Here is a 27,789-nt window from a genome sequence, read left to right on the forward strand (position 1 = left end):
CCGAAAGAACTATGCAACACCGTTGTATAAAATCATGACGGGTTTCTCTTTCAGTATGAATAAAAAAATAAAATAATGTTTTTGGGTTGAGATTTCTTTTTTCTACCATTTCCATGGTGACTTTGTTATACTTCTTTTGCACCGTTGTGTGTCAGAGTTATAATGAGCGATGTGGTCTATGAAATGCGCCACACAACGTAGAGTTATACTATATATATATATATATATAGAGTTAGGTGTCTGGAATGCCTTTGGACGCTGCACCCTGATACGGTTCATATGAGGTTGAAGAGGTTAAACTGCTTTCGATCTTCAATGAGCCAACGTATCCAGTTAAATTGTGTTTATATTAAGCAAGGGCAAGGGCAAGGTACTTTTGATTACGCAGATTGTATAGAAATAGTGACCAAACGATAAGTCTACACCACTAGACACACAGGACTCATACGATAAAACTTGTTTGGGTTCACTGCAACCGCTAATTCAGAGCATGATTATCTGTTGACTATCCAATATCATTCTAACTAGGCACTCCGGATTTAGGCTAGCCTCTCACATTCAGGCCAAATTAATATATATATAGCTCATATTGTTCACATTCGACCATTGGAAATATTGGCATAGGCCGCCGCAGTAGCCAAAGCAAATCCGAGTGGGTGTGCAGCAGACTTTTTGGTCTGACGCTGCACGTCTAGATTAGCACCCCTGCATTCAGATACAGAAATAATGTGTTTAAATATTGTCCGAGCCAAATGTTAATATCCTTTTACTTGGCTGAATCATTTCACCATCTGTCTCAAGTCAACGGGCCGTTACATGTGCTCCACAGACCACATTTGCATGTACCTGATAACCCGATTCAATTTCGTAACCAGAATACCTTCACTGTACAAAGAATGTCATAATTCATCAATGAATGTTGTGAGTGGCCGCTATTGTGTTCGCCACTGAGAATTTAATTTTTTTTTCGGTTTGGGCGGATCCGCAACACAGGCAAGAGGAGCAGTGTCCATGGACTATTATGGCAGCCTTCCCCAGCCCAATGCAAAAGTTGATCAAACGCTCATAAAACGAGAACTCATAACTTGGTTTGGGCTGAGGTGTTAATCAAGGCAAGCATTGTATTCCCTTCACGACATGATACTAATTTGAAGTGGTATTTCCTGCACTCACAAAAATAGAAATGAACTCAAGACTCGAAATAGACTGAATTCTCTCCTCCGGTACACCGGACTGGCGTGCAATCATGTAAAACCGAGCAGGCTTACGTATTGCATTGGTTAGCAGGGGTTCAAGAAAAAATAATATGCACAGTTGAATAACATGACGCAGAGTAGACCTGATTAAATTATTGATTGTGACATTTTAATTGATTTATCTTCCGCTCTACTCAAACCTAAAGAAATGGATATCAATTAAAGAAAATAATGAAATGTGCTCTGATCATTATTATAAGATGATTCCAATATTAAAGATTACTATGGTCTATATCATGTTGTTTGTATTAATGATATGGAATTATGAGATTAATTTATTCAATCTTAAATGCATAACATGACTAAAATTAACGTGCCATGATGCTCTTCCCAAGTTACCCATTGTGAATTTAGACACAATGGTTTGGGACCCCAGAAAGAAAGTCTGGCAAACACTATGGGTTAGACACTGGTCTTACACACTTAACTAAAGTGGACACGGGTCTGCTGTTTACTTACTTCTTTCCATATTTGGCAGAGGGTCTTCAGGGAAGAGTTAATGGCAGTGGTCTGAGCTCCCCCGACCACCTCTGCCAGGAAAAGACTCTGGACCTCCACCTGCGAGACAAAATAAGATCTTAAGTTATTTATTATGCAACATGATTTCCTTGATTCCAGATTGGAACATTGGTAGGAGTGAAAAGAGAGAGGGTGCCGAAAAATAGATGCCTACTAGAATAAAGTGCTAGAAAATGTATCAACAGACCTATTGATTAAATGTATGGTGAAATTTTAAAGAAGAAATATTATGGTGTTTTCCCAACAAGTAAACATAGTATTTGAGTTCTAGAAAACATGTTTTTGAAGCTGTTTGCTGGAAGTAGCTTTCAGGAAAAAAGATCTTGCCTACCGCTATTCCACTCTTTTTCAGTCCCTTCAGAATGCACCGTTTCTGGTGTCTGTAGCTTTATTGCAAATGGCCTGCTGACCATTGACCAATGAGCTGTCAGACTGAACCACAGCAAGGAGGAGAAGGGAATTTTTGCCGTTTACGGGCTCCTGGAGCGCTATATCTATATCATATAATAATGTATGGGTATTTATATAATATAACATCTAATATCATGGCCAAAAGCTATGTGCGCCTCGGATGATATTATGTTTCATAAAGACTGCGTCTGACGTCTCTGGCACTGGGGGAAAGGAATATTGGCCTTGACTCTCTGAAGTCCATGAACCACGACATGAAGGAGAAAGGGATTTGATCCGGGAGCTGAGCTGCCGGACTTCCCGCCGAGCTCCCCGCAACGGGGTTGCCTGACTGCCGCCGAGACCTCCAGACCTGCCAGCTTCGGCGGCAGTTCAGCTCCCGGAGTACAGCTCGCCGAAGCTGTCCGACCGCGCGACCGCCGCCGAGCTACCCCCGTCGGACTAGCATCGGCGGCAGTCCAGCGGGGGTAGCTCGGCAGCAGTCAGGCAGCTCAGCTCCGGCGGTACAATCCCTTTCTCCTCCATGTCTCCTCCTCCGGACTGCCGCCGAAGCTTTGGCGGCAGAGAAAGGGATTGTACTCCCAGAGCTTAGCTGTGCAGGGCTGCCGCCGAGTTCCCCCCGCTGGAGCTGCTCGCCCGCTTGGTTCACAAAATCTTAGCTATGCTCTGATTGGAGGGGAGTGGGGAAGTGGGAGGTAATATTCAACTGTGCCCCCTTCCTACGTAGGAGAGGACGCCGAAACGGACTCTTGTTTGGTAACTGTAGGCGGGGTACTTTCAGAAATGCATATATCTAACTCAAAAAATGTACAGACTTTTTTCAAAGTTTGTATGCGTGTGGGAGCCTCCGAGACCCAAAACAACACCCCAAAATCCCAGGAAAAGTTGTTTTCATAATATGTCCCCTTTGAATGAATAAGCTATCATTTTCAGTCTTGCTGTATCTTCAGTAACGTTGAATAATGTGCAATATAATCAAATGCATGAAATATAATATTAGGTAGGTATAACTTTTCCCACTCACCATTTTCTTCCACAGAGGCCCATCTCGTTTCTCTGGGGTTGAGAACACAGAGCGGACCAAAAGGCACGACCAGGACACGCCGCTGAAGGCTGCAGAGCCAGAGCTCTTACTGTCAACAAAGCATGAAAAGGCCATTACAATACAAGACATATTGAACAACCTGTTGACTGCTTAACATTCATGTGGACCAACCGTCATTCAGAAGACAACGCTAAGGTCGAACAGTTGTTTGTTTGTGTACTAAAAATAAATGAACCATTCTGATAAAAGTAAATGTAAACGAGGCACGTCTGCTTTGCTGTACTAAACTCAAAGGGAACAGTAAAGCCGATAGCTCTGGGATAAAACAAATGCTCTTTATTTTCACTTTCGTTTTTTTGTTTTGTTTACATTAACAAATTAATCAAAAATGGAGACGACAATATTCTGATTGTGGTTTCACCCATGCCTACCCAAAGAAACCCACAGGCTGAGAAGAAGAAAAGTACACAGATCATGGGCTCATCTTCAAATTCATACCCGAACTGAAAGTACCAGCTGCATTCAAAATGTTTTCAATGAGATGGATTATGTGACCCAGAAACAAGGTATATAAAATGGAGTTTTAATTTTTAGTAGACTTTTTACCAGGGTTCTCCAGCATTGCAGATGATCCCACTGCTCTGAAGGCATTGGAGGAGGTTGGTGGCCAAGGCATCAGGCTGATTCTTGGCCAGCAGCGCAATGACCGAGATGAGCTCTCTTCTGGATGCAGAGTCCCTGATCAACAGACAACATACAGGATGGTCTCGCGGCTGTTCATTCCCAGTCAAGAAGGTTCTAGGTTCAAACCCTTACGTCAGTGGTCTACCTGTAGACGGTACATCCTAGTGCAAGACCGCTAGCTTTTCGTTAAAGACAAGCATGAAAAAAATCAATCTAGGCTCAAAGTGTCAGCTGTTTCAAATTAAAAATTGAACTCAAGTTCCCTCTGGATGAAATTCAATGACTGAAATATACAGACACGTTAATGATCAGTTTAGTTTAATATAAAAAACATCATCAAGCACTTACCTATATCTGTGTGGAGTCAAGCAGAAGAGTTTACACAGTCCTTTAATGGCAGGATCTGGTAAATCTGATTATGGGAAAATTAGGACATTTAGGGTAATTTGCTATAGCTATGAAAAACTAAGCTGTAATCAAATCACACCAAAGCACGACTTACCCTTTCCATTCAGACATTTCTTCAATTCGCCAAGTATCTCCTTTCGTTTCATTCACACTGAGGTCGTCACCTTCACAGCAATTTCTTCAATGTATCCGAAACCTAGAAGACAAAACCACTTGCTTGTCTGGGCAGTTTCTGAAATCTAATCATGTTATAAGAATATAAATGTTCTCATAGTGATGAATACCAAATATATTGAATTGGTGTCAGCATATCTAAAGCCCCAGTACTGCTTACAGAGCATTGTACTACGGATCGTATTAGACACTTTGTTAGATTTGTATATGATGGTATATTTAGAAGACGTTGGGGGGGGGGGTACATGATACAGTCTGGGGCTCGACCATCTCATTGGTGTCAGAAACGGAGCTTGAACAGCGAGCAGACTATTCAAAGAGGTCGACTGGGTGGCAGCTGGTCGGATAAATGATGCTGACAGATAAGTGTGGTGAAATGTTCCCGTTGCGTCACGTTAGCAATGTGGGATATGGCTTTAAATGTAGGCTACGAGCTAGCCAGCTAACGCTCGAGTCAGTCCTGAGTGCCCCGCCACGGGGTGGGGACACGGCGTCGGTTATCAAATCGTTTTCCGATATCAATGAATGTTCATTAAATTGAGTTTGCTGGACATTTATAGAAACACTATTTAAAAATTAAAGCAGCAAACAAACCTGCGTGTCCGCAGCCATCTTGCCGGTCTTGATGCAGGAAGGACTTTTTGCGGTCACTTCCGGGTCATCAGTATAGTTTCCACGTGGATCTGAGTGTCCCGGGAGAATTCAGAAAGATCCTTATGAAAAATAATCTATCAAGCCAAACATTGGTTGTGTAATTATGTTTCATTGAATTATTCGTCACAGCATTGAGCTTTATACAATGATCTATCTTTAAAATCTAGACATTTGTTTAATTCCTTTTAAGGCTAAATTTAAGAGAAATGCAACATTCATTCTTAAAAATACAACCGTGACAAAAAAAGGTCAACCTGAGGTATGCAAGTTTACTGCAGATGGTATTTGGGTTTTATTCTTGAAATAGACAAATCGACAATTTAATTTGATTGAAAGTATAAAATAGAAATATTGCCAAGTAAATATAGTATTATGGCTTATTACAACAAAAAAAAGTGTGGCTTTAGGCTTTCGATCCGTTTTTTCATTGTCATTTTTACGTGTTAGCAAAATAAACATATTGCGAAGCGATAAGCCCTGCTGACTTTTCTTTCCAGTGTTTCCCACCAGCCATGACCTTCTTGCAGTAATGATTGTATTTAAAGGGGGCACTGCTACTCTTTCGCTCAGCCACTGCACGCGTATTGATCAATTTTTACCATTTGCGTTTAAGGTGGTTGCGAAAGTTCTTGATGACAAGAGGGGCCCACCTGAAGTCAAAGGTTGGGAATCACCGTGTTAGACAATAATACCACCGCGAGAATTTGTTACCAAACGTATTTATTTGATTTATCAGGCGAGCAGTGAGTCAGCTCCCTAAATAGTACATCTTTAAGTTGTGAAGAGGAAATTGGAACAGAAACAGGAAAAAATTGACAAATATTTATGGCTTTGGCTAAATAGCATGTACTTCAATTATTAAAGCAGACAGTTTAGACAGACTTAATATGATATAAGATGCACAGCTCTATTATTCCCTGAAGTCATGAGGCCTGATATATTGCTTTACACGGTTAAACCAGGTAACAATTCTGCAGACGCGTTTCCAGCCGTTATGGCTAAACAGTAGTTACTACTCAGATGCTGAGAGAAAGGAGTCAAATTAGTCTAAAGTCCTTTCATGAGAGAGCACCAGACTTTTATTTAAACTGTTTACATGTTTGAGTGAAGTCACAGATGAAATGATCGAGACTATGAAGGTCATCTGTGATGCTGGTTATAACAGTGTTAAAAGACATTACATTGGCACAGAAAATAAAATTAGAGACAAGCTTGATTTCTGAAAGATTGATTTTTTGTTAACAAGCAATGGCAAAGGAGTATTTCATATTGCATACTTATTCTTGTTGATTTGTGAATGTCCTAGAAAAACAATTTCACCAGCATCTCAATACAGTGATAAAAACAAAACAGAAATACTCCTGGAGGCCGTCGGCCTCTCTAACGAGTGGTTATTAATTAGATGCACATGCTACACAGAACATTCAACTGGAAAGTTAGTCGTAATTTATATAGCTATATCAACTAAGTAAAAAAATATTGAGCGTTTCAGTCAGTTTGAAGTTAGACCAGCTAGTCTCAGGAAGAGCCAAAGCTACATTTGATCTTAGAATACACTCCCAGTGTTACCTGTATGAAGCAGAGAAGTTCAGTATCGTACTGAATGATCGGTTCACAGGCCGCGACAAACTACGACTGCACTGCAGCTCAGAGGAATATTTTTTAGAATTCTATCTAGCATCTCTGTAACGGACAGGGAATGATCTGTGACTGAAAAGGCGTGACTTTAGATTAGTCTCTGTAACATTTACAGTATCCTGAAGAAATGCCATCACTGCACGATATATTTGTATATATCGTTACGGTCAATTGGGATTGATTATTTTGGGGCGTGAATAATGACTTCTAAAAAATAACTTGACTTCCTCACCAAGTTATTGATTCCATTATAGTTTGAAGACCTATAGATGATCTTAAATACAAAAGCTCCTATTTTCAGTCAATGTTATCAGAATGTCACAGTCATATTTATAATCTTTTAAACAATCAGAAAATAATTCCCATCACCACTTGGCTAGTATCATCTTGTTACTTACAACAACAATTCATGTTTAAACAGTTATTCTATAATGAATTCCAAAATTCACACTCAACCAGTGAGCAACAAGCTTTAAACGCCAAGCATTGTGCGTGCAGCTTCAGTGTTGGTAAGCTTCAGCCCCATCAAGATACTCCATGTTCCAACCCCCCCCCCCCCCCCCCCCCCCCCCTCAGAGAACCGCAGGTTTGGACCTGCTAAACATTTGTGTTCCACTGAAGAGAGAAACTGACCCATTTGAGGCCACGCTTAGCCTGTGTAACAGCCCCAGCTTTCAAAGTGTATGACCGCTACTAATAAATGGGTCAGGTTTTTTTTTATTCTATAAATATCAAAAAGCATATGGTGTACTGCCCAAATTACATGCAGATACTTATACCATATACACTTCCAAAGTCTGCACTCAAAACAACCCCATTCATATTCAAAAATGCCATCCGTACGAATCACATCAACTTCTGAATGCGCTTCTGTCGCCCCCTCCCTCCACCTCCTCCTCCTCCTCCTCCTGCTGCTCCTCCTCCTCCTCCTCCTCCTCCTTCCCCACCTCCTCTCTAGCTGAACAGCTTCACGAAGCAGCCCTGGCAGTAGGGCTTGTCGTTCTGCTCCTTGAAGGTGCCCTTGTTGAGCTGCTTGAGGCAGAAGGCGCAGACAAAGTGCTCCGGGTGGAACTTCTTGGCCATGGCGGTGATGCAGCGGCCCGTGATGGGCTTCTGGCAGCCGGAGCACAGGGAGCCGCGCCGCTCGTGGTAGTGCACTTCACAGTAGGGCTGCCCGTCGTGCTCGAAGAAACTGCCGTTCACAAACGGGGTGAAGCACTCCTGTGGAGAACGAAGGTGTGTGTGTGGGGGGGGTGACAAGGTTAAGACGGGGAATTTCATTTTCTTGATGTTTTCTCATCCATAGCAACTTGCTATGAATTTAGATACAGCTAATAAAAAGGAGCCAATAGATGGCTCAGCATTTTGATCGAGGACGCTTACATGTAGGCTGGATGAACCCACACTTCAACCCCCCCGCGCCCAGGAGATCGGGTATCTGATCAATACGTTAATAACACCAACTCTTATAGTATGAAAAGAGGCTTCTTTAGTTCTTCTTTGCAACCAACGCACTCCACATGTTAACATCTAGTTCAGTGGCAGAAGCGAAATGGGCACAGAACATATGATCGAAGGCAACAGAAGTACAGACCCTGCAGACGAAACACTCGGGGTGCCAGAGAGAGTTGAGTGCGGAGATGTAGTTTTCCAGAATGGCTCGGGCACAGCCACCGCACTTAGGGGCGAACATGTCGAAGTAATCCTTCCGGCAGTACGCCTTGCCATCTTTCTCATGGAAACCTGCCCAGAAGACCAGCGTTCAAAGGTTGTTAAGGGAATTGTGGTTGTCATCAAGGAGGTTTACATTTTGTAGAATCTTATTGCGTGAATCTTTTATTTTTCTTTCCAGTTGATTTTCAAGGAGAATTTCTTTCTCTTTGATCGGAAAATAACATGTTTTATTAACCATCTAAAAAACTGTCTAGTCAATTTATGTCATGTGCAAGTGTCCAGTTCAGTGTAACTAAACACTTTAAAAAGGGAACCACAAGCCAAACAAACCTCGGGTCCGAAGAAGGATCCACACTGAGCACAGAAGAAGTGTTTCAGGGTGCCATGTTCTGTCCAGCGCCGTCACCACTTTCTGTAAACAGAAAGATAAAGAAAGTGTTTTCTGATAGCAGCATTTTAAACGACTTAATAAGCTGTTTGTGTGCCGAATTGGTGAATTAACGCTCTCGACTCACATCCAGAATGGGTCCATTGCAGTAGTAGCAGCGCGGGGAGAAGAGGTTGTGGTAGTCCTTCTCACAGTAGGGCTGCCCGTCACGCTCAAAGAAGTTTCTAGAACCGATCTCCTCTTGACAGTGTGTGCACACAAAGTGCTCGGGGTGCCATGTGCGCCCCATGGCCGTCACCACCTTGATTAGACAGAACGACAGCGACTATGTTGAGATCACCACCCACCATTTACCCAGGCTGCATAGAACAATAACTCAAACTCTCCAGGGCAGTCTACTTCGTGATGGCCATCCGTTGTCACGGACTGCCAGTCTTACCTGCCCCACGATGGGCTTGCTGCAGGCCCCACACACCCCCTTGGCCACCGTCTGCACCCCCAGCTTGTTGAGGTCTGACTGCAGGCTCCCCAGCATGTTGTCCAGTTTGTTCACCTGAGTGGTGGGAGGGCCACTACCCTTCCCCTGAGCACTGATCTGTTCGAGGAAGAGCAACAATAGTAACCATGTGCACTTTTGTGCCAACAGTTTGACTCTGAAACCAGCAACAAAATTTGGAGTAGTGGAAAACAGAGAGGAAGAATAGCAGTATCAGGTGTGTGAGAAGCAGTGAATGGCGAAAGAGGACCATGCCTGCATTGAAGGGAAGATGGGGTCGCATTCGGTTTGACAGCCGACGGACACCAGCACCTTTGGGACGACCGCGGGCACGGGTTCCACGTGTGGAGGCGTGGCCAGGGGTCTGACAACACAGGGAGGGGGCTGTTGCTTTGGGGCTGGGGCTGGGGCTGGGGCTGGGGGTGGGGCTGGGGGTGGGGGTTGCATTACAGGGGAGGAAAAGGGCTTGACGGTGTGGTGAGCTGGTATGGCCCTGTGTAAGGGCTCGTGGTCGTAGGAGTAGTGCGAGGGGGTGGACATAGCAGGCGGGAGAGGTGGAGGGGTGGGAGCCGGGGGGTGCCTGGCGGGGGGCAGCCTCTTGGGTTCTTCCACGGTGGGGGTGCGGCGAGGGGCAGGGGGGGGACGTAGGCGGGAACGCTTTCCTTTGTGGGATGAGCAAATCTCGAGCAATTATTATCTGAGTGAAGGAAGGAAGGAAACGGGAAACAGAAAAGAAAGGAAAAGTGTGGAAAGAGATCACATGAGAAGGTCTATCACCTAATGTGGACAGATTTCGTTCATCTTTTCTTTTTTTTCCTGAAAAGCATGAGGCCAACCTTTTCCACCTCTGCGGCCGCCCCGTCCATCCGTAACCGCTGCGGTTTGGACATGACGATGACGCCCTCTGTGAGCCAGTCGTCCTGCTGCTTGCGGCGGCGCTCAGCGCGGCCAATGCCTAGCTTACCCTGCAGCTCCTCGATCAGGCGGTCCTGGGAGTTGCTCTTGTTGACGATGACCGGCCCCACTTTCCTCCGCAGGAGGCCGTCTCTGAGCATGGGGTGCACGTTGGGCGTCTCTTTGGTGCGCTTTATGACTGACTTGAGCTGAGGGTAGGGGGGGGCACAGTGGAGCACCTGAGCCGACGTAATCGGTAATCCAGGCACAAGCACAGGTTGGAGCAGCCAGGCGGTCGACTCCGTGTCAGTGGGAGCCAGAGTGCGGGCGGCGCCGGGGGGGTCAGATGGCTCAGCGTCACACTTCATGCACAGCTCCACATGCTTATGGTGAGATTCAGCCACTCCAACACACACCACACAGACTAGGCTTAGTGCCTCTAGAAGCATTGGTCAGTCTGGCGGAACAGGTCAACTGTTAGAACCACATGCGATCCACTGATCCAACTACAGTGTTCACAGTGTTGACGATACTGACGATAGTACTTATATTACTAGTAGTTATGTAGTGATGGTTTACATTCCCTTACTGAAGATTTTAAAACAACTGAATAATAGTTAACATTAAACGCAAACAGCAGGGGGTGCGAAAGCACAACAACCGCAAGGAAGACGTATCCCACTCCGAGCAGGCAACGGTTACGATGCATACATGTCCTGAGGCGGAAACGCGATCCATAGTGGCGGGCTGCATCAGAGGAAGGTCCAAGGCCACGTCGGGAGTGCCGGGGCACGAGGAAGGCGTCATGGACTCGTCCATCCAGCTGGCCTCCGTCAGCGGGGTCATGCTGCCGTCGGTGTAGGGCCTCTCGGTGTACGGCGTGATGGTGCCGTCCAGACCGTCGTTGAGGGACACGGACAGCTCCTCGTCGGCCCACTCCAGGTCCCCGTGGCCATCCATGCCCCCGTACAGCGAGCCGTCCGTGGTGGTGGTGGTGCTGCCGGCGAACATGTCGGGCTGCATGCTGTGCCTGTCCATGGGCAGGATGGGGTCCTCCTGCACCTCGCAGACCAATCCGCTCTGGCAGCGGTCGTCCATCTCGCTCGGCATGTCCTTTGGGAAACTCATGGCCAGAAGGCTGTCCAGAGCCTCGTCGAGGGAGGGGTCCAACATGGGAGTATGAGGCCCACCCTGGGGGCTTACCCTGTTGGCTGTCAGGGTGGGTCCCAGCAGCTCTCTGCTGGGGATCCGCGAGCTGTTGAACGTAGGGGGAGAGTGTGCCGCCACAGAGGTGACCGGGGAAGGGGAAGCCGTTTTAGAGAGGATGTGCAGGGGAGAAGGAGAAAGTGTGACGGCAGGCTGAGGGGAGGGCGTCTTGTGCCCAGAGGAGGGAGACGACAGGTTGTGGTTAGAGGTTGGGTGGTAGTAACCCAAGTTGAGGTCGTTGCAGCCGTTGGGCCCCTTGGCTGCAGTGTCTTGTTCATAGTGGTGCTTGGCAAACGGGGAACTGGGGGAAATGCGTTCCGCAGAGGGGACTGCAGGACTTGGAGGACTTGTGGTCCAGCACGGTGTTGACCGAGGTCAGAGACGGGGTGGTGGAGGGACTGGAGCTGGTTCTGAGCAGGTTGGACGAGTTGTTGCTGCTGGCTCCGTGGGTGAGAACCACCAGAGACTGGAGCTGGGAGGACAGCATGTTGGCTGACACTTCGATGTCAAAGTCTGGTTCAAAGTCTGTCTCGCTGGCCGTAGAGAGGGTGGAGACTGAACTGTGGCAAGGGAAGGGGTGTCGACCATTTGTAGATATACGGCTGTCCCTTCCCTCCTCGTCTATGTGAAGCTCGAAGCCCGTGGGCATGGAGAAGCGTGAGGAGGGCCAGGGAGACGTATGGGACTGGCTGGGGGAGGGGGAAGCCACAGGGCTGACAGAGAAAGACACCGGAGAGTGGCTAGAGCAGGGAAAGGCCCCCGTTTGATCTAGCCCAGGGCCCAAAGAACTAGGCTAGAAACAGAGAAGAGCAAAGGGTTAAGAGAAACCAGGGAACAGTTTGAAACAAACATGAAGGAAAAGTATGAAACACTAGAGAAGATGTTATCGATACGAGAGAAGTGGTTTAGAGTTTTCAGTATTCGATCGAAGCGCCCGGTACCTTGAAGTCAGAGAGGGAAGCCATGAGTTCATCGAGCTCTCGCGTCGCACAGGAGGCCGAAATCCGAGCTTGCTGCTGAGAGTGTGTGTCCAACTCACTGTGAAGATCAGATGGTCTGGGGCTGAGGAAATATAACAAAACATACAAATCCCAAATGATCCACAAAGTCCTTCCAAGACCTCAAAGCGGTCTTCAACACTGGTGGTGTAAGGTTCACTAGGAACTAGGCACCCATCGGAATGGTTATGATAACTACATGTCAGAATTAGGGCTTGGCGATAACCACAATAACAACAGTGTAGTTATTAGTGGTCAATCCAAAAGACATTTGTGGTATACTTTGGAAATAAAAAGTAAGGATGTGGGTAAAGGCGGGACCAGTAACAGTCGGTCAATACATCATCAAGCGTCTTTTTCATCATCGTTTTAAGGGCTGCGAGTGAAGATTTAAGCATACTGATAAACGCTTGACCGGTGGAACAAACACATTTAACTATAGAAAAACACTAAATATTTAAATCACTTGGCAGCCCGGGGCAAAATATATAGTGTCTTGTTCTCAGTGTCTCCTTACTCCCAGACTATAAAGCCTGGAGAGCATGGAGTGTATAAAACCCTGAGGCTCCCTGGTTGTTTACCCGGGCACGGGGATGGATCCCTCAAGACCGTCAAGCAGCTCCTCCACGCCGGGCCGGCCCTCGTCCGCCCGCGCCCCGTTCCTCTTGGGCTTGTCCAGCGGCGGGGGGCTGACCCTGATCTCGGGGGCGCCGCCGTTCTCGTAGTGGGTGATGCTGCAGGACGGCAGGGGCGGCGCGGCCTCCTCTGCACAGGGCCGAGTGGGCAGAACGTTACACCACAGGGGATCCCAACCGACCCGCCACACTGCTGGCAGGGTCAGCCAACTGGACTTTTACGGGTAGCCGGCTAGCTACCCCCCCACCCCCACCCCTGATTCATTTCACAAGCAAGTCCAATTTAACAACACTGAATGTGACTCGTGTAAGACGATAATAACCATTCGATTAAGTTGTAAATTTGGTTACAAATTGAGAGCTTACTTGTCACCCTTTTTGGCCCCCATTTATTTCTGATGTCCCCTTTGCCCAGTAACGGGATAAATTGAAACAGAACTGAACTAATGTGCACAGTTGCAGTACAAACTGAACTAGTGGTGATAAATAGAACTAAATCGTAACGAAGCAGCCATTGGAAACAGTTACCATCTCCATAATCTGGGAATTTCAATTCAATTCAAAAAACTTTATTTGTCCCCAGGGGGCAATTGAGGAAAAATGTGTCTATGTTTCCCCCACAAGGAACAGTCAACAGAATGACAAGCGATGGCTGGGGTAACTATCTCTACTTTATGACCCCAGTGATACCAGTAACCACACATGCCTATGGCGGGGGGGGGTACATTCCAGTGCGCACCTGTGGTGGGGAAGGAGGGGGAGTTCTGCTGCACGGCGTTGAGCTCCAGCAGTAGCCGGTCCAGCTCCGACAGGTTATTGCCCAGGGCGGAGGTCATGGCTGCTGCAGACGGGTCGGACGGCTTCTGTTTGTTTGGAAAGCTGAGCCGCGGAGACAGAGAGACAACTGTCAAATGTTTTTATTGGAGAAAGGAGGAACAACACCACCCTACATGGAAGTATAATGATACCGTGAATTCAGAGGGTGATCCACCATGGCCCACCTGTAGACGTGCTCCTCTTCAATGTGAGACTGTGGGGGGCTGGTGTCCCCGGACCAGGAGTTTGTCTTGGCCAAACCTAAGGACTGCAGATGACACATGGATGGTGCTTCATTGGTACATGAAGCACAAGGCCTGTTCCGTTGTACTCTGTTTAAAAGCTGGAAGCGGCCATCTTGTGTCGATTGGAACCAAGCATTCTACTCGTTGCTTTTGTGTTTCTGGACGGCACGTTTCATTGTGCCGTGAAGGCCATGGACGACCCGGGTTGTAAAAATGTAAACCGAAGAAAATGTGCAGATATTCTATGCTTGACTCTTCCAACTGTTAAAAAGTTGCAGTATGTTGTAGTTTTTGTCAAGGCTCCAACGATAAAGGCCGAGCATTGCGCCTTAATTTGACTAGGGATTCCGATACCAGTACTCAATACTCGTAAAGCTTTCTTTCACATATATATTTTTTAAGTGCTAATTTGTCCTTTATGATCATCAATATAGTAGTCAATGCGCTTTTATCTCTGTAACTGAAATAAGTTCCCAATTTAGAGAAAAAAAAGGGCACCAACGGCGGGGTTAGTGTGGACGTTTAGGAAACTTATTGTGTAAATCCACAGTGTGTGTGGATGGTGAAGCTCCATCTGATCAGCAATGTATTTAATGTCAGCTTCCGTGGGTTAGGCTTAACTAACCTACATAACTATGGTGTTTGGCACATTTCATATACAACATCTTGCATTAAAACACTCATACACAACCACGGTACTAAAACAGTATCACAAAGTTGCTGAGGGCCGTAACCATGGTTATAACACTTGTGTTGGGTGCGTTACCTGCTGGGAGGAGTGATGGAAGTCCGGTGGCTCGACCAGGGAACCGTTCAGAGCGTCTGTGGAGGGGGGAGGGGGCACAGGGGGAGGCGCCGACACATCCTGGTAGGAGTGGCCTCCGGTGGGGATGGAGTAGGGCGTCTCGTCGGCCAGGAACACGGGGCGCTTGGAGATGTGGGAGGTCGTGGACTCCAGGTCGGCCAGCAGGGCGTCTGCAGGGAGGGGAGCCGGGCACTGAGGTTTAGGGGTGAAGTGTGTGGGATGAAGTGGCATCTAGCGTCAAGGAGGCCAACTAGTTCTACTAACTAACCAATCCCCCCCCCTCCCCCGCCCGTCCCAACTCCTCCCTTTCCAACAACGTAAGAGAAGCTATGGTGGCCTTTACTGTCCTGTGAGGGCCGTAGAGGGATGTGATTCGTCTACGACAGCGTCGCGAAGCCAAGTAAGGAAGTTCCTCGATAGACATTTTTGTATTTAAAACAACTATAGGTACAGTAGGTGAGCGACTATGAATGCTGGTTGTTCCACATTGTGGTCGCGTTTTGGTTGTCTGCTCTAGGCTTCTTTAGAAACATGCCATTGGCCTCTGAGGAATAGGAGCCGCTCCCTATGCAGATATGAAGGGCTCATTCTGAGGTAACGAAAACTCTCACATACTTATGAACATCATTTTCCATTTCTACCAAATGGTAGATGCAAGGTAAATATACAAGCTAAATACAGTTTTATTTATGTAGTTGTGGAACTTTTTAGTTCACTTTATTGTAAAACCGCAGCAATCCAAAGTAAAATAAAGGCTAACAAAGGTCCAGCCGAAATAAAACCCTATGATACTGATCAGCTGGAGTCATGATGTCTGGTCTGACTGAGGTTTCAGTTTCAGCCTGGTTTATTGGGCAGACTGTGGGAACTACCTCTTTAAACTGACAATGGCTGTGCGTACACGGCTCAGCCTCCCATTCAACCAAGTCAGGCAGCCTTCACACAACCAAACATGGCCCTGGTCCTGGGACAATACCCCTATGCCTGCACCCACAGTACCCTGGGTCAGAGCTCTGCCTCGGTCGCTGGGCCCCAGTGTCCTTCCTTAAACCCTAGAGCAGGCGGTACATCCAGGGTAGCTATCGTTCACCTCCATCAAACCAACAGAAACACAGGGGCACTTCGGTTGTTGAGGGACGGTGTTGTGAGCATAACAAAGGCAGATAGAGAGAGCGAGAGAAAGTCGGTCTCTTTCGCTCTCTAATAGACTCTGACATCACGCCATCCATCCCAGCCCATCCAGAATAGACAGACCGAAGGCAGTGTTCCGTAGCCATGGAGCCGCCTGGTTCACACACAGCATTTCAATAAAACTGGAAAACAAGCGAAAAACCTTGAAACCAGAAGCTTAACTTAACTTCTGCTTTAGCTTGCAGTGTCCCTCCCACTCGCCATCCAAGATGTAACCGTTATAAAATAAAATCTTTTGATCAACTTTTTACTCGACCTTACCAATCAACAGCCATCTGAAATTTAAATCACTGATATCCATATATAACGTGATATAATGTGTTAAAATTTTGAAATAGAGAGAAAAAGAGAACTGAGCAAATTATTCAAATGAACTATCAAATACCAACTCATAACCATAAGTTATACCACTCTATTGCTGATCTCAGGAACCTCTGGAAGGTTCTGCTTAGGAGTCCCCTATGCTAGTTCTCAACACCCCTCAGCGTCACCCAGCCAACACGGGGCACAGCAGCTACGATACTCAACCTGATGCCGTGGATCTAGTCCCAAGTATCCCAGTGCAGAATGTGTGTGTGGGTCAGCGTGAAGTGTGTGTGGAGTGGACAGCTGACAAGTGGGGCCAGGGAGCATTGACGGTGTGGTTCCGTCCGGGGAGAGTGGGGCGTGGCTTGTTTGACACTAACAGGCCTCACTCCCCACAACTAGTGACCATCTTCCTCCACCGACACGAAGCCTCTTCTGGCAGTGGTCTGCTTCCCACCCTTCCATTGGCTGACGTGTCGATTTAACAGGCTAGTCACTACTGCCATTGGATCCAATGATTGACCTTTGACCTTTCATTTTGTCACAATGATTTACCTTTTTAACTCAGTGAACTCTGTTAAAATGTAGCTAAAAAAAAAAAAAAAAAACTTATTTGTAGGGGCTTAACTTGGATCCGTGGTCTTGCGGACCGCAGGAGCCCCGCATTTCCAGCCCCATGTCTGATCCCTGAGGTCCAGTGTGAACCACATGGGGGGGGGGGACAAGCCTATTTAAAGCCCGACGCTCAGCCAGTATCCTAGGTCTGGGCAAATGTGCTGAAATATCACTACCAGCTCAAAATAATCTGCACCTGGTGCAGGCATGCTGGACCAAGTCATCCCGGGGTTGACTAAGCCACCCATGAGACAAAGCTTTGATAAAAAAGAAATTACACCCAACCGTGAAATTATCCTTGTTAAAGATATGATTATAAAGTTTAAGACCGCTTATTAGACCATAAAGATTATAATAAAAACTCTCCTGGAAAGAGCAGTACTGTTGAGCTAACTACATTGCCTCAGGATTTCCAAATGACTGGCAGGCCCTGCCAAGTTTCAGAGAGTCTGGTGGTAATTACAATACCCCCTTTAGATAGTACAGCGTCACCCCCACACGCCTTCTGTGTTACATCACAGCTCTCTGGAACTTTCTCTCACGTCCAAATGATGAAGTCAGACTAACGCCCTATATGCCATCTATAGTAGATGATTGGTTAAGACCAAAGGGGTATTAATAAATCAGCCGAGTAGAACAGTATATAGAAAACGCATTAGCTATAAGAAACCAAAGCTTTTCCATGTTGTATTGTTCAAAATAATCCAACACAAATTACTTAAGACTAAACTATTTGGAACTCCTTTTTATAGGATTACATACATTAATCGGAATTGTATAGACATTAAGGTGACTTTTCTATTGGCAAAGAGCCAGAGTTGTGAAAAGTGGCAAAGAATCACAGAACTTTCCCAATGTAGTAGCGGATGACTAAGCGAGACAGAGGAAGTAGACTTTCTCAAACTGACATTCACAACAATTCTCAAATGTACCTTGGGCTCCCTCAACACAGATTTTTCTTAAGTCTGAAGAAGCAGTGATAAGAAAAGGAGACAAGGTCAGGCTGTTGTCTGAGATTACCATTCTCCATGGGGACTGAAAAACATTATTAAGAAGGCAAACATGTGCTGTACTTTAAGCCAAGGACTGGGCTGCTGTTTTCCATTCATCCGGTCACAAAAGCCCATTGTTCACAACTTCGAGGGCACATCTTCTGGTTATTTTTAACAATCTGTCTACAATCTAGCTGCTCACTGTCCAAGATCGCCAGAACAGCAGCCTAACTCACTATAAATACCATGTAGCATTCATAATGATGTTTTGTAGATGCACATATTTCAGGTATTCTTCCAGGCTGTGAATACATGTACATTCATGCCCCCCCCCCCCCCCCCCCCCCCCGCCACACCCACCCGCAGCCCTAAGTCGGAGCCCGCCGTAATCTTTATCGGAGGGCGGGGAGGTGCATGAGGAATTCCAGACATTCCTCCCTCATGGGAGAATGGGAGCCACCAGCCAGGGACATGGAGAGTGTAAGGATGTCCAGGGGGCGGAGGTGAGGGTACGCTGGTGCTAACCCGACGCACAACCAAGTGACAGGAGCTGGCAACCCTACTGGGGTTGGCAGAAAAAAAGAGAAAGAAAAAAAAGGTACACGGTTCAAAGTCCACTGATCAAATGCTCACAGATAGGCAGAGAGGAATTTGCTCGTAAACAAGATGCCTTCTGTCCTTGGAAAATTAGAAAAAGACAAAATGGAGGCAATTAAGAGGAGTCCTTCCACCAAACAACAGCGTGCCTTGCATTCCAGTGCGAGGGATATGTCAGGGTTTTTACGGCCTTATTGCTGGAGAGCCGGCAGCCTCGTGCGTTCGGGCCTGGCAAGGTACGGCCGGCCACTACTCGCATGAGGGACGGGGAGGGCATCAAGGCCAGCCAGAGCCACAAGTTCCCCAGCTCACCTGTTAACAGCAACGCTTTGGCTCACCATGCTGTAACCCTAAACCATCAGGCCCGGCCAGCGTGATATTTATATCAATCAGGAGAGAGTCAATAGTGGACAGGGGGATGTTGAGGAAAAACGAACAGAGAAGACAAGAGCAAGAGAGCACAAGGATGGAGCAGGAAAGCTAGGGTCCACAGATGTATTTGAAGGTCTTCTTTAACGCCAGCGCTGTACTGTGGTAATGAGATACAGGCTTGTGTCTGAAGAGAAGGAGGCAGGGGGTGTCACAGTATTAAAAAAGACAGAAGCATCTCAGGGCAGTGGCTGCAAAATAAACATGGCTATAAATATACTGCCGGGCAGCCCTACATGCGAAAGATGACACTGCCCTCGAAAGAGAGCGAGAGCGACTGAACCAAACTTAAAGCATTGCCCCACAGAGCAGTATATCAGATGAAGGTTGGGGGGTGGCGGGGGGGGTCGGGTCTAAAGAGATAATTTCTTCCTGTCACTTGAGTGTATGGGAGGGCATGTCAGCAAGCAGTCCATTGTACCAATGGAGAGCCCTAATTAGGTAGGATGCCATGCGTCATTTCTGGAGAAAAACGATGAGTGTGAAGCAGCCAGCTCTACTTTAGTTTCCTGCTGACGAGAAGGTGGGTTCCCTTGCCCAGAGTCCAACCTGAACTCCTTGCCCTGGCTCTGGCACACCTGGCCTCAATCTATGTGCCAAGAATCCAGATGAGACTCCCTTTCCGACACCATTCCTTTGGCGGGTCTTTGAAAGAATCCCCAGCGGCCCAATGTTTCGAACACCATTGAAAAGTGCTGGAGAGAGAGACGGTACCAGGTGAAAACCTACTGCAGGAGCTAGACGCACCGAGCCCTGCACAGAGTCAGTTGTGCACTGATTCTGCTTATTGTGTCCTCCAACACTTCCTCAGGATATGTGGGGCTGGCGCTGTTGCCTAAGCGATGAGGTCAGCCATGCGGCTCCCTCTTCCCCTGGACCCAGCAACAGGATGGGTGTGGTGAGGCCCCAGGAATGAGGCCGATTCACAGGCCCGTTGGACCCGCTTTCCAGACCCGGCCTACAGGAGGCCTGCTAGAGTGACGCTGGGTGGGGGGGGGCAGGAGATGAGACGATTGACACAGTGCACTGCAAACCAAGGGGCTTTCTCCAGAGAGCTGCTGCTGTTATACTAGTGGAGCAGGCTCTCCGTCCTCTTCGTCCTCTTCCTGGCCGGGATATGTACACGCTACAGAGGAAAGTCACGTTTGAAAGAGGATTAGTGTATTTAGCGCATTTCAATATAACGGCCCTTTATGCTCCTAGACGGTGACTTGGCCCATGTAATCACAACTAAATCTGGCCTCAGGGGCCAGATTAAATACATGTCCGATCCCACGTCTCCCTAAGCATGTTGTACAAAACGTGTTTGAAACATTGCAAGGGAGAAGCGACATATATTCAAAAAGTTCACCTCAAATACCATAACCACCAATAAAGAGACCGCGTTATTGATCAAATTGTTCCAGATCAAGGAGAAGACAATGAGGACTTTGTGTGTTTGTGTCCCTGATCCATCCCCCAGGGTTGACCTGACCAAATAGAGACGGGCAGTCAGTCCACTGGAAGTGTCAGTGAATATCCCAGCATCCTGAGGAATTTACCCCGAGAGGGGAGCTCTGGCTTCACACCCCACCAATAACATGCTCTGCGTGGCAGCAGCAGACCCTGGGGCACCGACCGACACCCGTGTCAGGTCTCATGGGGTTGATGGCAGGAGCCACATCTGGGGGAATAACAATAAGCATACAACGCTTCTGAAAACTAAAAGGCAAACAAAACATTGGATTTAGCAGCAGAGGGTGAGCTAGCCACTCCCTTTCCACTCGGAGGGGATTCCCTTTGCTCGGAGTGGTGGGGGACGGCGGAGGATCAATATAGCCAGAGCCCCGACAGAGGGCTGGTCAGGTTTCCAAACAGGTCCATACAGACTCCCCAGTCATCCAATGAGTCGCAGACCAGTCGCCCCATGGGGCTCAGTTCAATTTCCAGGCCCCACATTCTAACTGCATCTTCATGTATGGGCTTTGTCTCAGCATGTTCGGCTTAAACACGGCTATAGTATTGGTATTAAAGCAGAATCTATACATGTGTCGTTATTGTTATTTTAGTCTGGATCCTCCATTCAGATTGGGCTAAAATAAGGTAATAACGTTTAAGTTTAGTGGCTGTGGACATATCATGGCCAGAGAGTATTTGGCCATAAATTCTGAGATACAGAGATGTTGGACATTCCACAGAGCAGCCTCCCCACCCTCCACTGCCTCAGTGAGGCCGCAGGCTCCATCCACAACAACAATCAGCTCATTCACTGGTGCCTGGCAGCAGCAGCAGCAGCAGTAGTAGCAGAATCATCCAATATAGCCCAGAGGTGCACTCCGGACATGCGCCGACGTGGATCCTCCTCCCTCCACTTAACAAATAACGATTTACTGCCTTGCTATTACCAGTTATTAGAAACAACAAGTGTAGGAAATGGATATGAGGAATGAATCAGAGGGATTGTTTGTGAAATAATAAATCAGGTCAAAAGGTGAGGAAAGTGCATGAATAGAAAAGACACAGAAGTCTGTTCAAACGTCTAGTGCCATAAGTAGAGCATGGGTTGGAGAACAGCATTGTTTACGTATTATTTTACAACATGTAAATAAGTAGACCTAAAATGTTTACCGAGTTATGGCTGTGTGGGTCAAGCTACTTTCAACATCAGCCAACGTGGACACATCTGGTGATCAATCAACTGACATCCAAAACATTACTAATGTGAGGTCTAGTGACGGAAAACCACAGTGTTGTGTTGATGCAAACCACCACCGCCGCAACACGTTCACTTGTTGCACACACGTCCATGATAGAAACGTTTGAAGCACTTAATGAAGCAGAGACGAACCAAAAGTAGGTTGTTTATTTCAGTGCAGATTGCGGTGACCTCTCAGGGCAAGGCTGGTAGTGTTTGGACCACGCTGCACCGACCAGCCTGATCCCCGAGGCCTTTCACCCGAGGGCTTCAGAGATGCGGTGAAGAGCTTCAGGGCGCAGATGGGGACGCGTCAGAGGAAAACGCATCGATCTGATTCATTTAACACGTAGTAGATTCGGCAAGTCACTAGCGTGTTGCAGTTCACCTCTAAAAACATAACAGCACTAAGTTGCCCACCTGAAACATGCTGTAGAAAAGCTAACAATGGCCCCTGATTATAATATAAAATACATGGGGTCCAATGCACGATGTGTCCAACAGATGACCGCCACGACGCGATGCACCGAAGGTTATGCTGGTCCGTGGGGGGCTAATAATAGCAGAACATTTGCACATTTTCAGATGGACCCTTGTTGTTAACTCACGTTTACTTCTCCACCCTGCACTCTGATTAGTGCGATGTCGAGAAAAACAGATCGGCTCCGGGAAAGGTTATCCACTTACCTAGGTCGTCCATGACGGGGACTGGTTCTGAGCAGCGTCTCTTTCTTCTGCTGCCTTTCTCTGGTTCCCTGTCCGTATTTTACAAACTATTCCCAATGTTCTGAAAGTCGCTCAGAAGTAGCCCTCGTGACCGCGCCGTGATGAGTGCCTGTGTAATTCGCGGGCACGCGCCTCTTGACTCCAAAGATAACGCTGCGAACACGGCTGGGCGCGCCCCATAGCGGCCAACCTCGGGAAGAACACGCGTATCGCGAGAGTGGTGATCAACCAACAGTGGTGAGCGCCGCCTGGTGGTACACCTCGGGAAGACTACGCATATCACCAAAGTGGTGATCAACGACACAGCGTAAACAATGTTCTCTTGCGTTTATTTCAGATGAGGACAACGTAATACCAAGAAGCATCAAAATAATATATCTGTTAGATATACAAATCTTTTTTAATCAATATTTTTAACAAATAGCCACTATACATAGATATTGTGTTTACTAGAACATGTAGCAAACACGATTTAAGAATAATAAATATAAACCTAAAACATGACGCAGAAAGCTGTACATTCCATATGCAATGATGGTATTTTAAAATAAGCCTGTTCTCTTAGGTAATAGATAGCACGATAAAGAAACATGGATTGAGGCAAAACTCTGTTTGTATGCGATCTTGTTGAGTCAGATTTCCCCTGAAAAGAACCAGCTAATAAAAACCAATTGATCAGAAACGTTTTTAAGTAAAAAATGATGGTGTGGTCGAGTCATCCTTAATTTCCTCCCACTCACGATCCTTTCACTGTCAAAAACACCTGGACCCGCCTCACTCAGAAGTCCACTGCCTTCAGCTTCCTCTCCTCTGCGTTGCTGAGGGGCTGCTGGGAGAGCAGCTTCTCGTGCAGGCGGTGGTGCTTTCCGATGCCCAGCTTGGGCAGGCCCCGGTTGAGGCCCTCCAGCAGCACGCAGGCCTTGCAGAGGGCCTGGCTGGAGATGTAGCCGCAGCGGCCGCACGTCCCCTGGACCGGCATCTTCACGCTCTCCTTGATGGACAGATTCTCCCCGGAGTGGAGCACGGCCATGATGGCGCTGGGCCTCACACTCTCCAGGTCTTTGAGGAAGGCCCGGGCGTGGCCACGGTAGGCGTTGGGGGAGTAGATGCACTCGGTGGAGAAGTAGTCGAGCTTCTTGAAGTAGGCGTACAGCACGATCTCCTTCTCGTAGGCATACTTGAGGGGCTTGCAGCGGGGCAGCACATCCTCGCCGCCGCTGCTGGTGGAGATGGAGGTGCATCGGCGCAGGCGGGCAATGTCCCCCCGCAGGACGTTCATCAGCACCGTCTCCGCCAGGTCGTCTGCGTTGTGGCCTGGAGGAACCAGAGGAAAAAAGAGGACGCTGGTCAATAACAATTTAATCAAAGAGGTGAACATTCGGTCGTCTTGTTGCTATTCAGGAATTTCCCCTTTTATTAATGAAGTGTTATCTAATCTAATTGAATCCATCAGTTTCAAACAGATCACAAAAAGAGGAAACATTTGAGATCGGCTGGCTAAAGACTCTGAATTACCTGTACATATCTTATCTACGTTCAGCAGTTTGGCTCCTCTATCCAAGGCCTGTCGTCTGAATACTCCACAAAAGGTGCAATTGTTTTTTCATTCCGACTTGTTTCACGATAGCATCCATGGTCCAGCCGTACAGCTCTTCATAAGAAACAATCTTCAGCGGCAGGTCATACTGCTCCTGGTTCCTCTTCACAGTCTCCAGGGAGTCGTCCCGGTAACCGGTGATGCCCTCGTCCACAGATAGCAGCATGAGGTTGAGACCATATTTGTAACGCTCGTTCAGGACTTTCATAACATGTGCAAGGACCGTGGAATCCTTCCCACCAGAAGCACCTATTGCCACAGTCTCTCCTGGTTTAAAGAGCTGTGCTGACACAATCGTGTGGTGGATTTCTTCCTCAAAAACAATGAAGAAACACTCTTTACATAACGATTGACCGGTCTTTGGACGTTTCAGGACCGCCCGCTGCTCGGTACACTTGCTGCACTGGATAGGCATTTTGGTGGTTTGAAGAGGCAGAAACTGAAAAACAAAATGAAGGGGCGATAAAAAGGGGCAATAAGACGTTAAATGTACATTAGTAGCTATTATATATATGCATAACCCGTTAGCCTGTCATCATAAGTTACTTAAAGATGAAAAAATTTAACAGCCTCATATGCATTACAAGGCAGGAAAATAGAACGTGTGCATATAACGGATGCTAGTGAATACATCTTATCACCAAAGTTGTTTATAAGTACCAAATTGTACAGCTACAAGATGTAGATGTCGATGAGCAGATTATATAAAGCTGTCCAAATGATCGGTTGTTGATTTCCAATTTCAGTTAATCTTATTCAACAAAAAGAGTAGCCATCATGTTGTTGGATAGCTTAGCGACAAGGCTAAACAGGATGTGGCGTCACTACTCGGGGGTCCGCATAAAGTTGCCTTTATATTCTTATTAACTTTTTTATGGAATATCTGTGGATGATACCTATAATTATTATTTAAAAATTCTCATTATTATTTTTTCGTTATTAGTTTCTGATATGGTTGCTCAAAAGAGTCAATTATTGTAGGGTTCCTTGGGCTGCACTGATTGGTCGGACAGGTGTTTAAAGAGTGTAGATGTTCTTCTCAACGCAAAATCCTTAAAACAAGCATTTGTTAGCGGATTATAACGGACCTTATTATTGATTTTATAATGACTTTACGTGAATAATATGACCCTCAATAACTTTCATTCACCCGTTCTGATTAAGTTTTGTAGTTTGTTCTTGTTTAATTGCATGTTCCCTTGGGACTTTAGGGACAGTTTCACTGATATTATTGGCCTATCGTACTTTGTTTTCGTATCATAAAAGTCACTTTTTTGACTGATTTACCTTATTTATTTATTTATTTATTTATTTTGGCCAAACACCAAAGAGAATATTTTAAGACGCATTTCAGGGCTTTCCAGGGCAATAATCTTAACAACCAAATCATTGTAAAGTAATTGTTAATAATATTGCTGTGTGTTACAATACACATAGAATGCCATGCTCATCACAACAACACATTTATAAAAATACATCTATCAGAACGAGTATGAAACGTGATAAGATTGAAAAACATTCCTCGTCAAAATTGCATTCAGAGATATAATAAAGCTTAGAGTCATTTAAACTATGATTAAAACAATAATCAATTAATGTTATTCAAAGTCGTATCGTGATTTCAAGTTGAAGGATCCACCCGTACCTTTGTTTACAACCACGAATATCGGTAATGGAGAAGTTTTCAAATACTTTATTCAAAGAGAGAAATAATGCACTGATATAGGGAGGATCTTTGACAATAGAGATATCTTTAATTTTATGAAAATATTATTATGTTGAAATGTGTATCAAAAGGAATATTCCATGTGTATTGAATTGTTTATTACGGCAACTTTTTTTAACATTACTATCAATGACTAGACAATTAGCTTTTCAATAAACCTATCCCATTTGAAAAGGTCATTAAACCAAGATAAACTTTAAAGAGAAAAAAAAACTCCATCACGGAATCAAAGTAAAGCATCAGATTTATTCAATTTAAATTAAATGGTGCCACTACTGCAACCACGGCAATAGAGAACAAAATGCATTTTTTTTTTACTCAAAAGGGTAAATGAGTAAAAGTATTTGGAAGAGAGAACAAGATGGATGCAGAGGTCAGGGTTGATGGAGAGCCGGCTGCGGCGGCCGCTCAGGGGGCGGGGTTGAAGGCGCCCCTCAGGTGCCACTGCATGTCTCTGATGCGGCGCACGGACTGGATCTGGGGCAGCTGGGCGCCGAACTCGGCACACTCCTTGTACTCGCCCTTCTCAAACAGGTACTGGAAGCCCCTGTAGCCGGGGTACTGGTAGCCCACCCAGCTGTCGTGGGAGGAGAACAACTCGATTAGGAGTGAACCAATGGGAGACCGGATCAATTAGAGTCATGTAGGATTAAAGATGAGCATTGTGCTCGAAACATCCTGCTGCACAGCAGGGTAAGCACAAGGGTTATTCGTTAATGAATCGGTTGTTATTGTCTTGGTGGCTCCAGTGCAGCGACTATAAGTCTAAAATGTCTAGAGGAGTAAAGGATGTGACACACTTCTATCGTTCAACCCTGTGATGTACTTTTTCGAGTTCCCACCTTGCTTTGAAACAAGCAGGAAGAAAGGTTTCTGAAAGGTGTGTGAGATCGGGAGCAGTGGCCTTACGTCCCGCTCTGGACTCTGACAGAGGACACCTTCTCCTGGTAGCCGTGGCCATGGAAGCTGGGAACATCGTCGTCTATGATCTCGATCTTCTTTCCGGCAAAGCTGGGGTTTTCAAAAAGGACAATCTTGTGCTCCTGGCCATCCTGGGAGAGAGAAGGAGAGAAAACAAAGGGGAGAAAACGTGAGGGAGAGCGAGTGTGTGAGAGGCCCACAAGAGAGGACAACAAAATATGGTTGGTAAGTTGCCTTTGGAGACCTTTAGAATATTGTGAGCGAAACATCTCTCTTTGATCTGTGTGTGTGCGTGTGCGTGTGTGTGTGTGTGTGTATGTGTATGTGTATCTGTTTGTGTGGGTGTGTGTGTGTGTGTGCGTTACCACTTTAATGGGGCGGAATGCGAAGAGGGTTTCACTGCGCCTGCTGTTGGTCCAGGAGTCCCAGCGAGGATACTCCCCCTTCTCAAACACAAACTGCTCCCCCTTGCAGCTAGCCTGCTCATATCCCACCCATCTGGAAGGGGCACGGGTAGGTGGGGACGGGTAGGGGTTCAAACAAACAGAAGCACAGAAGCGCAAGTTAACAGCAAGTAAGCGTCATTAAAAAATAGGCGTACCGTCGCACAATCACTACAAAGGTCTCCCTTTCACTCACCATCTCGCTCCATCGCAATACAAAAACGTTTTTCAATTGGCTCTTTCCCTCACCTTCCCCCCGTCATTCACTCCCTCACTCTTTCTTTCTTTCTTTCTTTCTTTCTTTCTTTCTTTCTTTCTTTCTTTCTTTCTTTCTTCCATCCTCTCACTCACTGCCCCAAACATCCCGTCATTTCCCCTTTATGTGCACTCAAAACATTTCCCCTGCGTGTGCAGACATGCGCCCCATAGCTCCCTGCCCCTGCCCGTAGTTGGCTCTAATGTGTGTGCGTGAACACTCACGGTCCGCACAGCACCAGTATGGAGCCCACTTTCTCCACGCCTGCTTCCTGGAGGTTGTTGCAGGGACCAGTCAGCTCATGGCAGCGGCCCTGGAAGTTTTCCTGTTCATAGATAACCAACTATGGGAGAACAGGAAAACAGTGGAA

At 46.6% G+C, this 27,789-nt stretch overlaps 5 protein-coding genes across 5 annotated transcripts in view; all 5 read right to left on the reverse strand.

The window, feature by feature from the left end:
• gcn1 (GCN1 activator of EIF2AK4) overlaps positions 1-5,124 on the reverse strand; it is a 32,731-nt gene extending 27,607 nt beyond the window's left edge. The window contains 7 exon segments of the mRNA XM_030359446.1: positions 1,716-1,814; positions 3,211-3,319; positions 3,838-3,969; positions 4,264-4,327; positions 4,418-4,498; positions 4,501-4,519; positions 5,092-5,124. Coding sequence (XP_030215306.1) covers positions 1,716-1,814; positions 3,211-3,319; positions 3,838-3,969; positions 4,264-4,327; positions 4,418-4,498; positions 4,501-4,519; positions 5,092-5,109 — 522 coding nt within the window. The 5' untranslated portion in view covers positions 5,110-5,124.
• A 730-nt stretch (positions 5,125-5,854) lies between these two features.
• Positions 5,855-22,601, reverse strand: pxnb (paxillin b). The gene is given in 12 exon segments (XM_030359448.1): positions 5,855-8,010; positions 8,384-8,534; positions 8,795-8,835; positions 8,837-8,875; positions 8,979-9,152; positions 9,291-9,446; positions 12,389-12,509; positions 13,027-13,210; positions 13,820-13,959; positions 14,082-14,164; positions 14,908-15,116; positions 22,438-22,601. Coding segments are annotated over 12 exon segments (1,578 nt in total). The 5' UTR covers positions 22,451-22,601; the 3' UTR covers positions 5,855-7,743.
• Positions 9,940-11,440, reverse strand: LOC115545931 (uncharacterized). Its single transcript, XM_030359450.1, has 2 exons — positions 10,953-11,440; positions 9,940-10,450 (listed from the first exon to the last, which is right to left on the reverse strand). Exons 1-2 carry the CDS (start codon positions 11,412-11,414, stop codon positions 10,145-10,147), a joined length of 768 nt encoding a protein of 255 aa, XP_030215310.1. The 5' UTR covers positions 11,415-11,440; the 3' UTR covers positions 9,940-10,144.
• Positions 22,602-22,786: 185 nt separating the features above from the next.
• ctu1 (cytosolic thiouridylase subunit 1 homolog (S. pombe)) lies at positions 22,787-24,905 on the reverse strand. Its single transcript, XM_030359449.1, is given in 4 exon segments — positions 22,787-23,790; positions 23,992-24,080; positions 24,082-24,512; positions 24,734-24,905. Coding segments are annotated over 3 exon segments (1,032 nt in total). The 5' UTR covers positions 24,489-24,512; positions 24,734-24,905; the 3' UTR covers positions 22,787-23,254.
• Positions 24,906-26,025: 1,120 nt separating this feature from the next.
• crybb2 (crystallin, beta B2) overlaps positions 26,026-27,789 on the reverse strand; it is a 2,056-nt gene continuing 292 nt past the window's right edge. The window contains exons 2-5 of the mRNA XM_030359451.1: positions 27,644-27,762; positions 27,086-27,218; positions 26,709-26,851; positions 26,026-26,376 (exon numbers count right to left, since the gene is read on the reverse strand). Of these exons, the coding sequence (XP_030215311.1) occupies positions 26,208-26,376; positions 26,709-26,851; positions 27,086-27,218; positions 27,644-27,762 (564 nt within the window). The 3' untranslated portion in view covers positions 26,026-26,207. The remainder of the gene's footprint in view (positions 26,377-26,708; positions 26,852-27,085; positions 27,219-27,643; positions 27,763-27,789) is intronic.

Source organism: Gadus morhua, chromosome 6 (assembly GCF_902167405.1).
Source record: "Gadus morhua chromosome 6, gadMor3.0, whole genome shotgun sequence".
NCBI lineage: Eukaryota > Metazoa > Chordata > Actinopteri > Gadiformes > Gadidae > Gadus > Gadus morhua.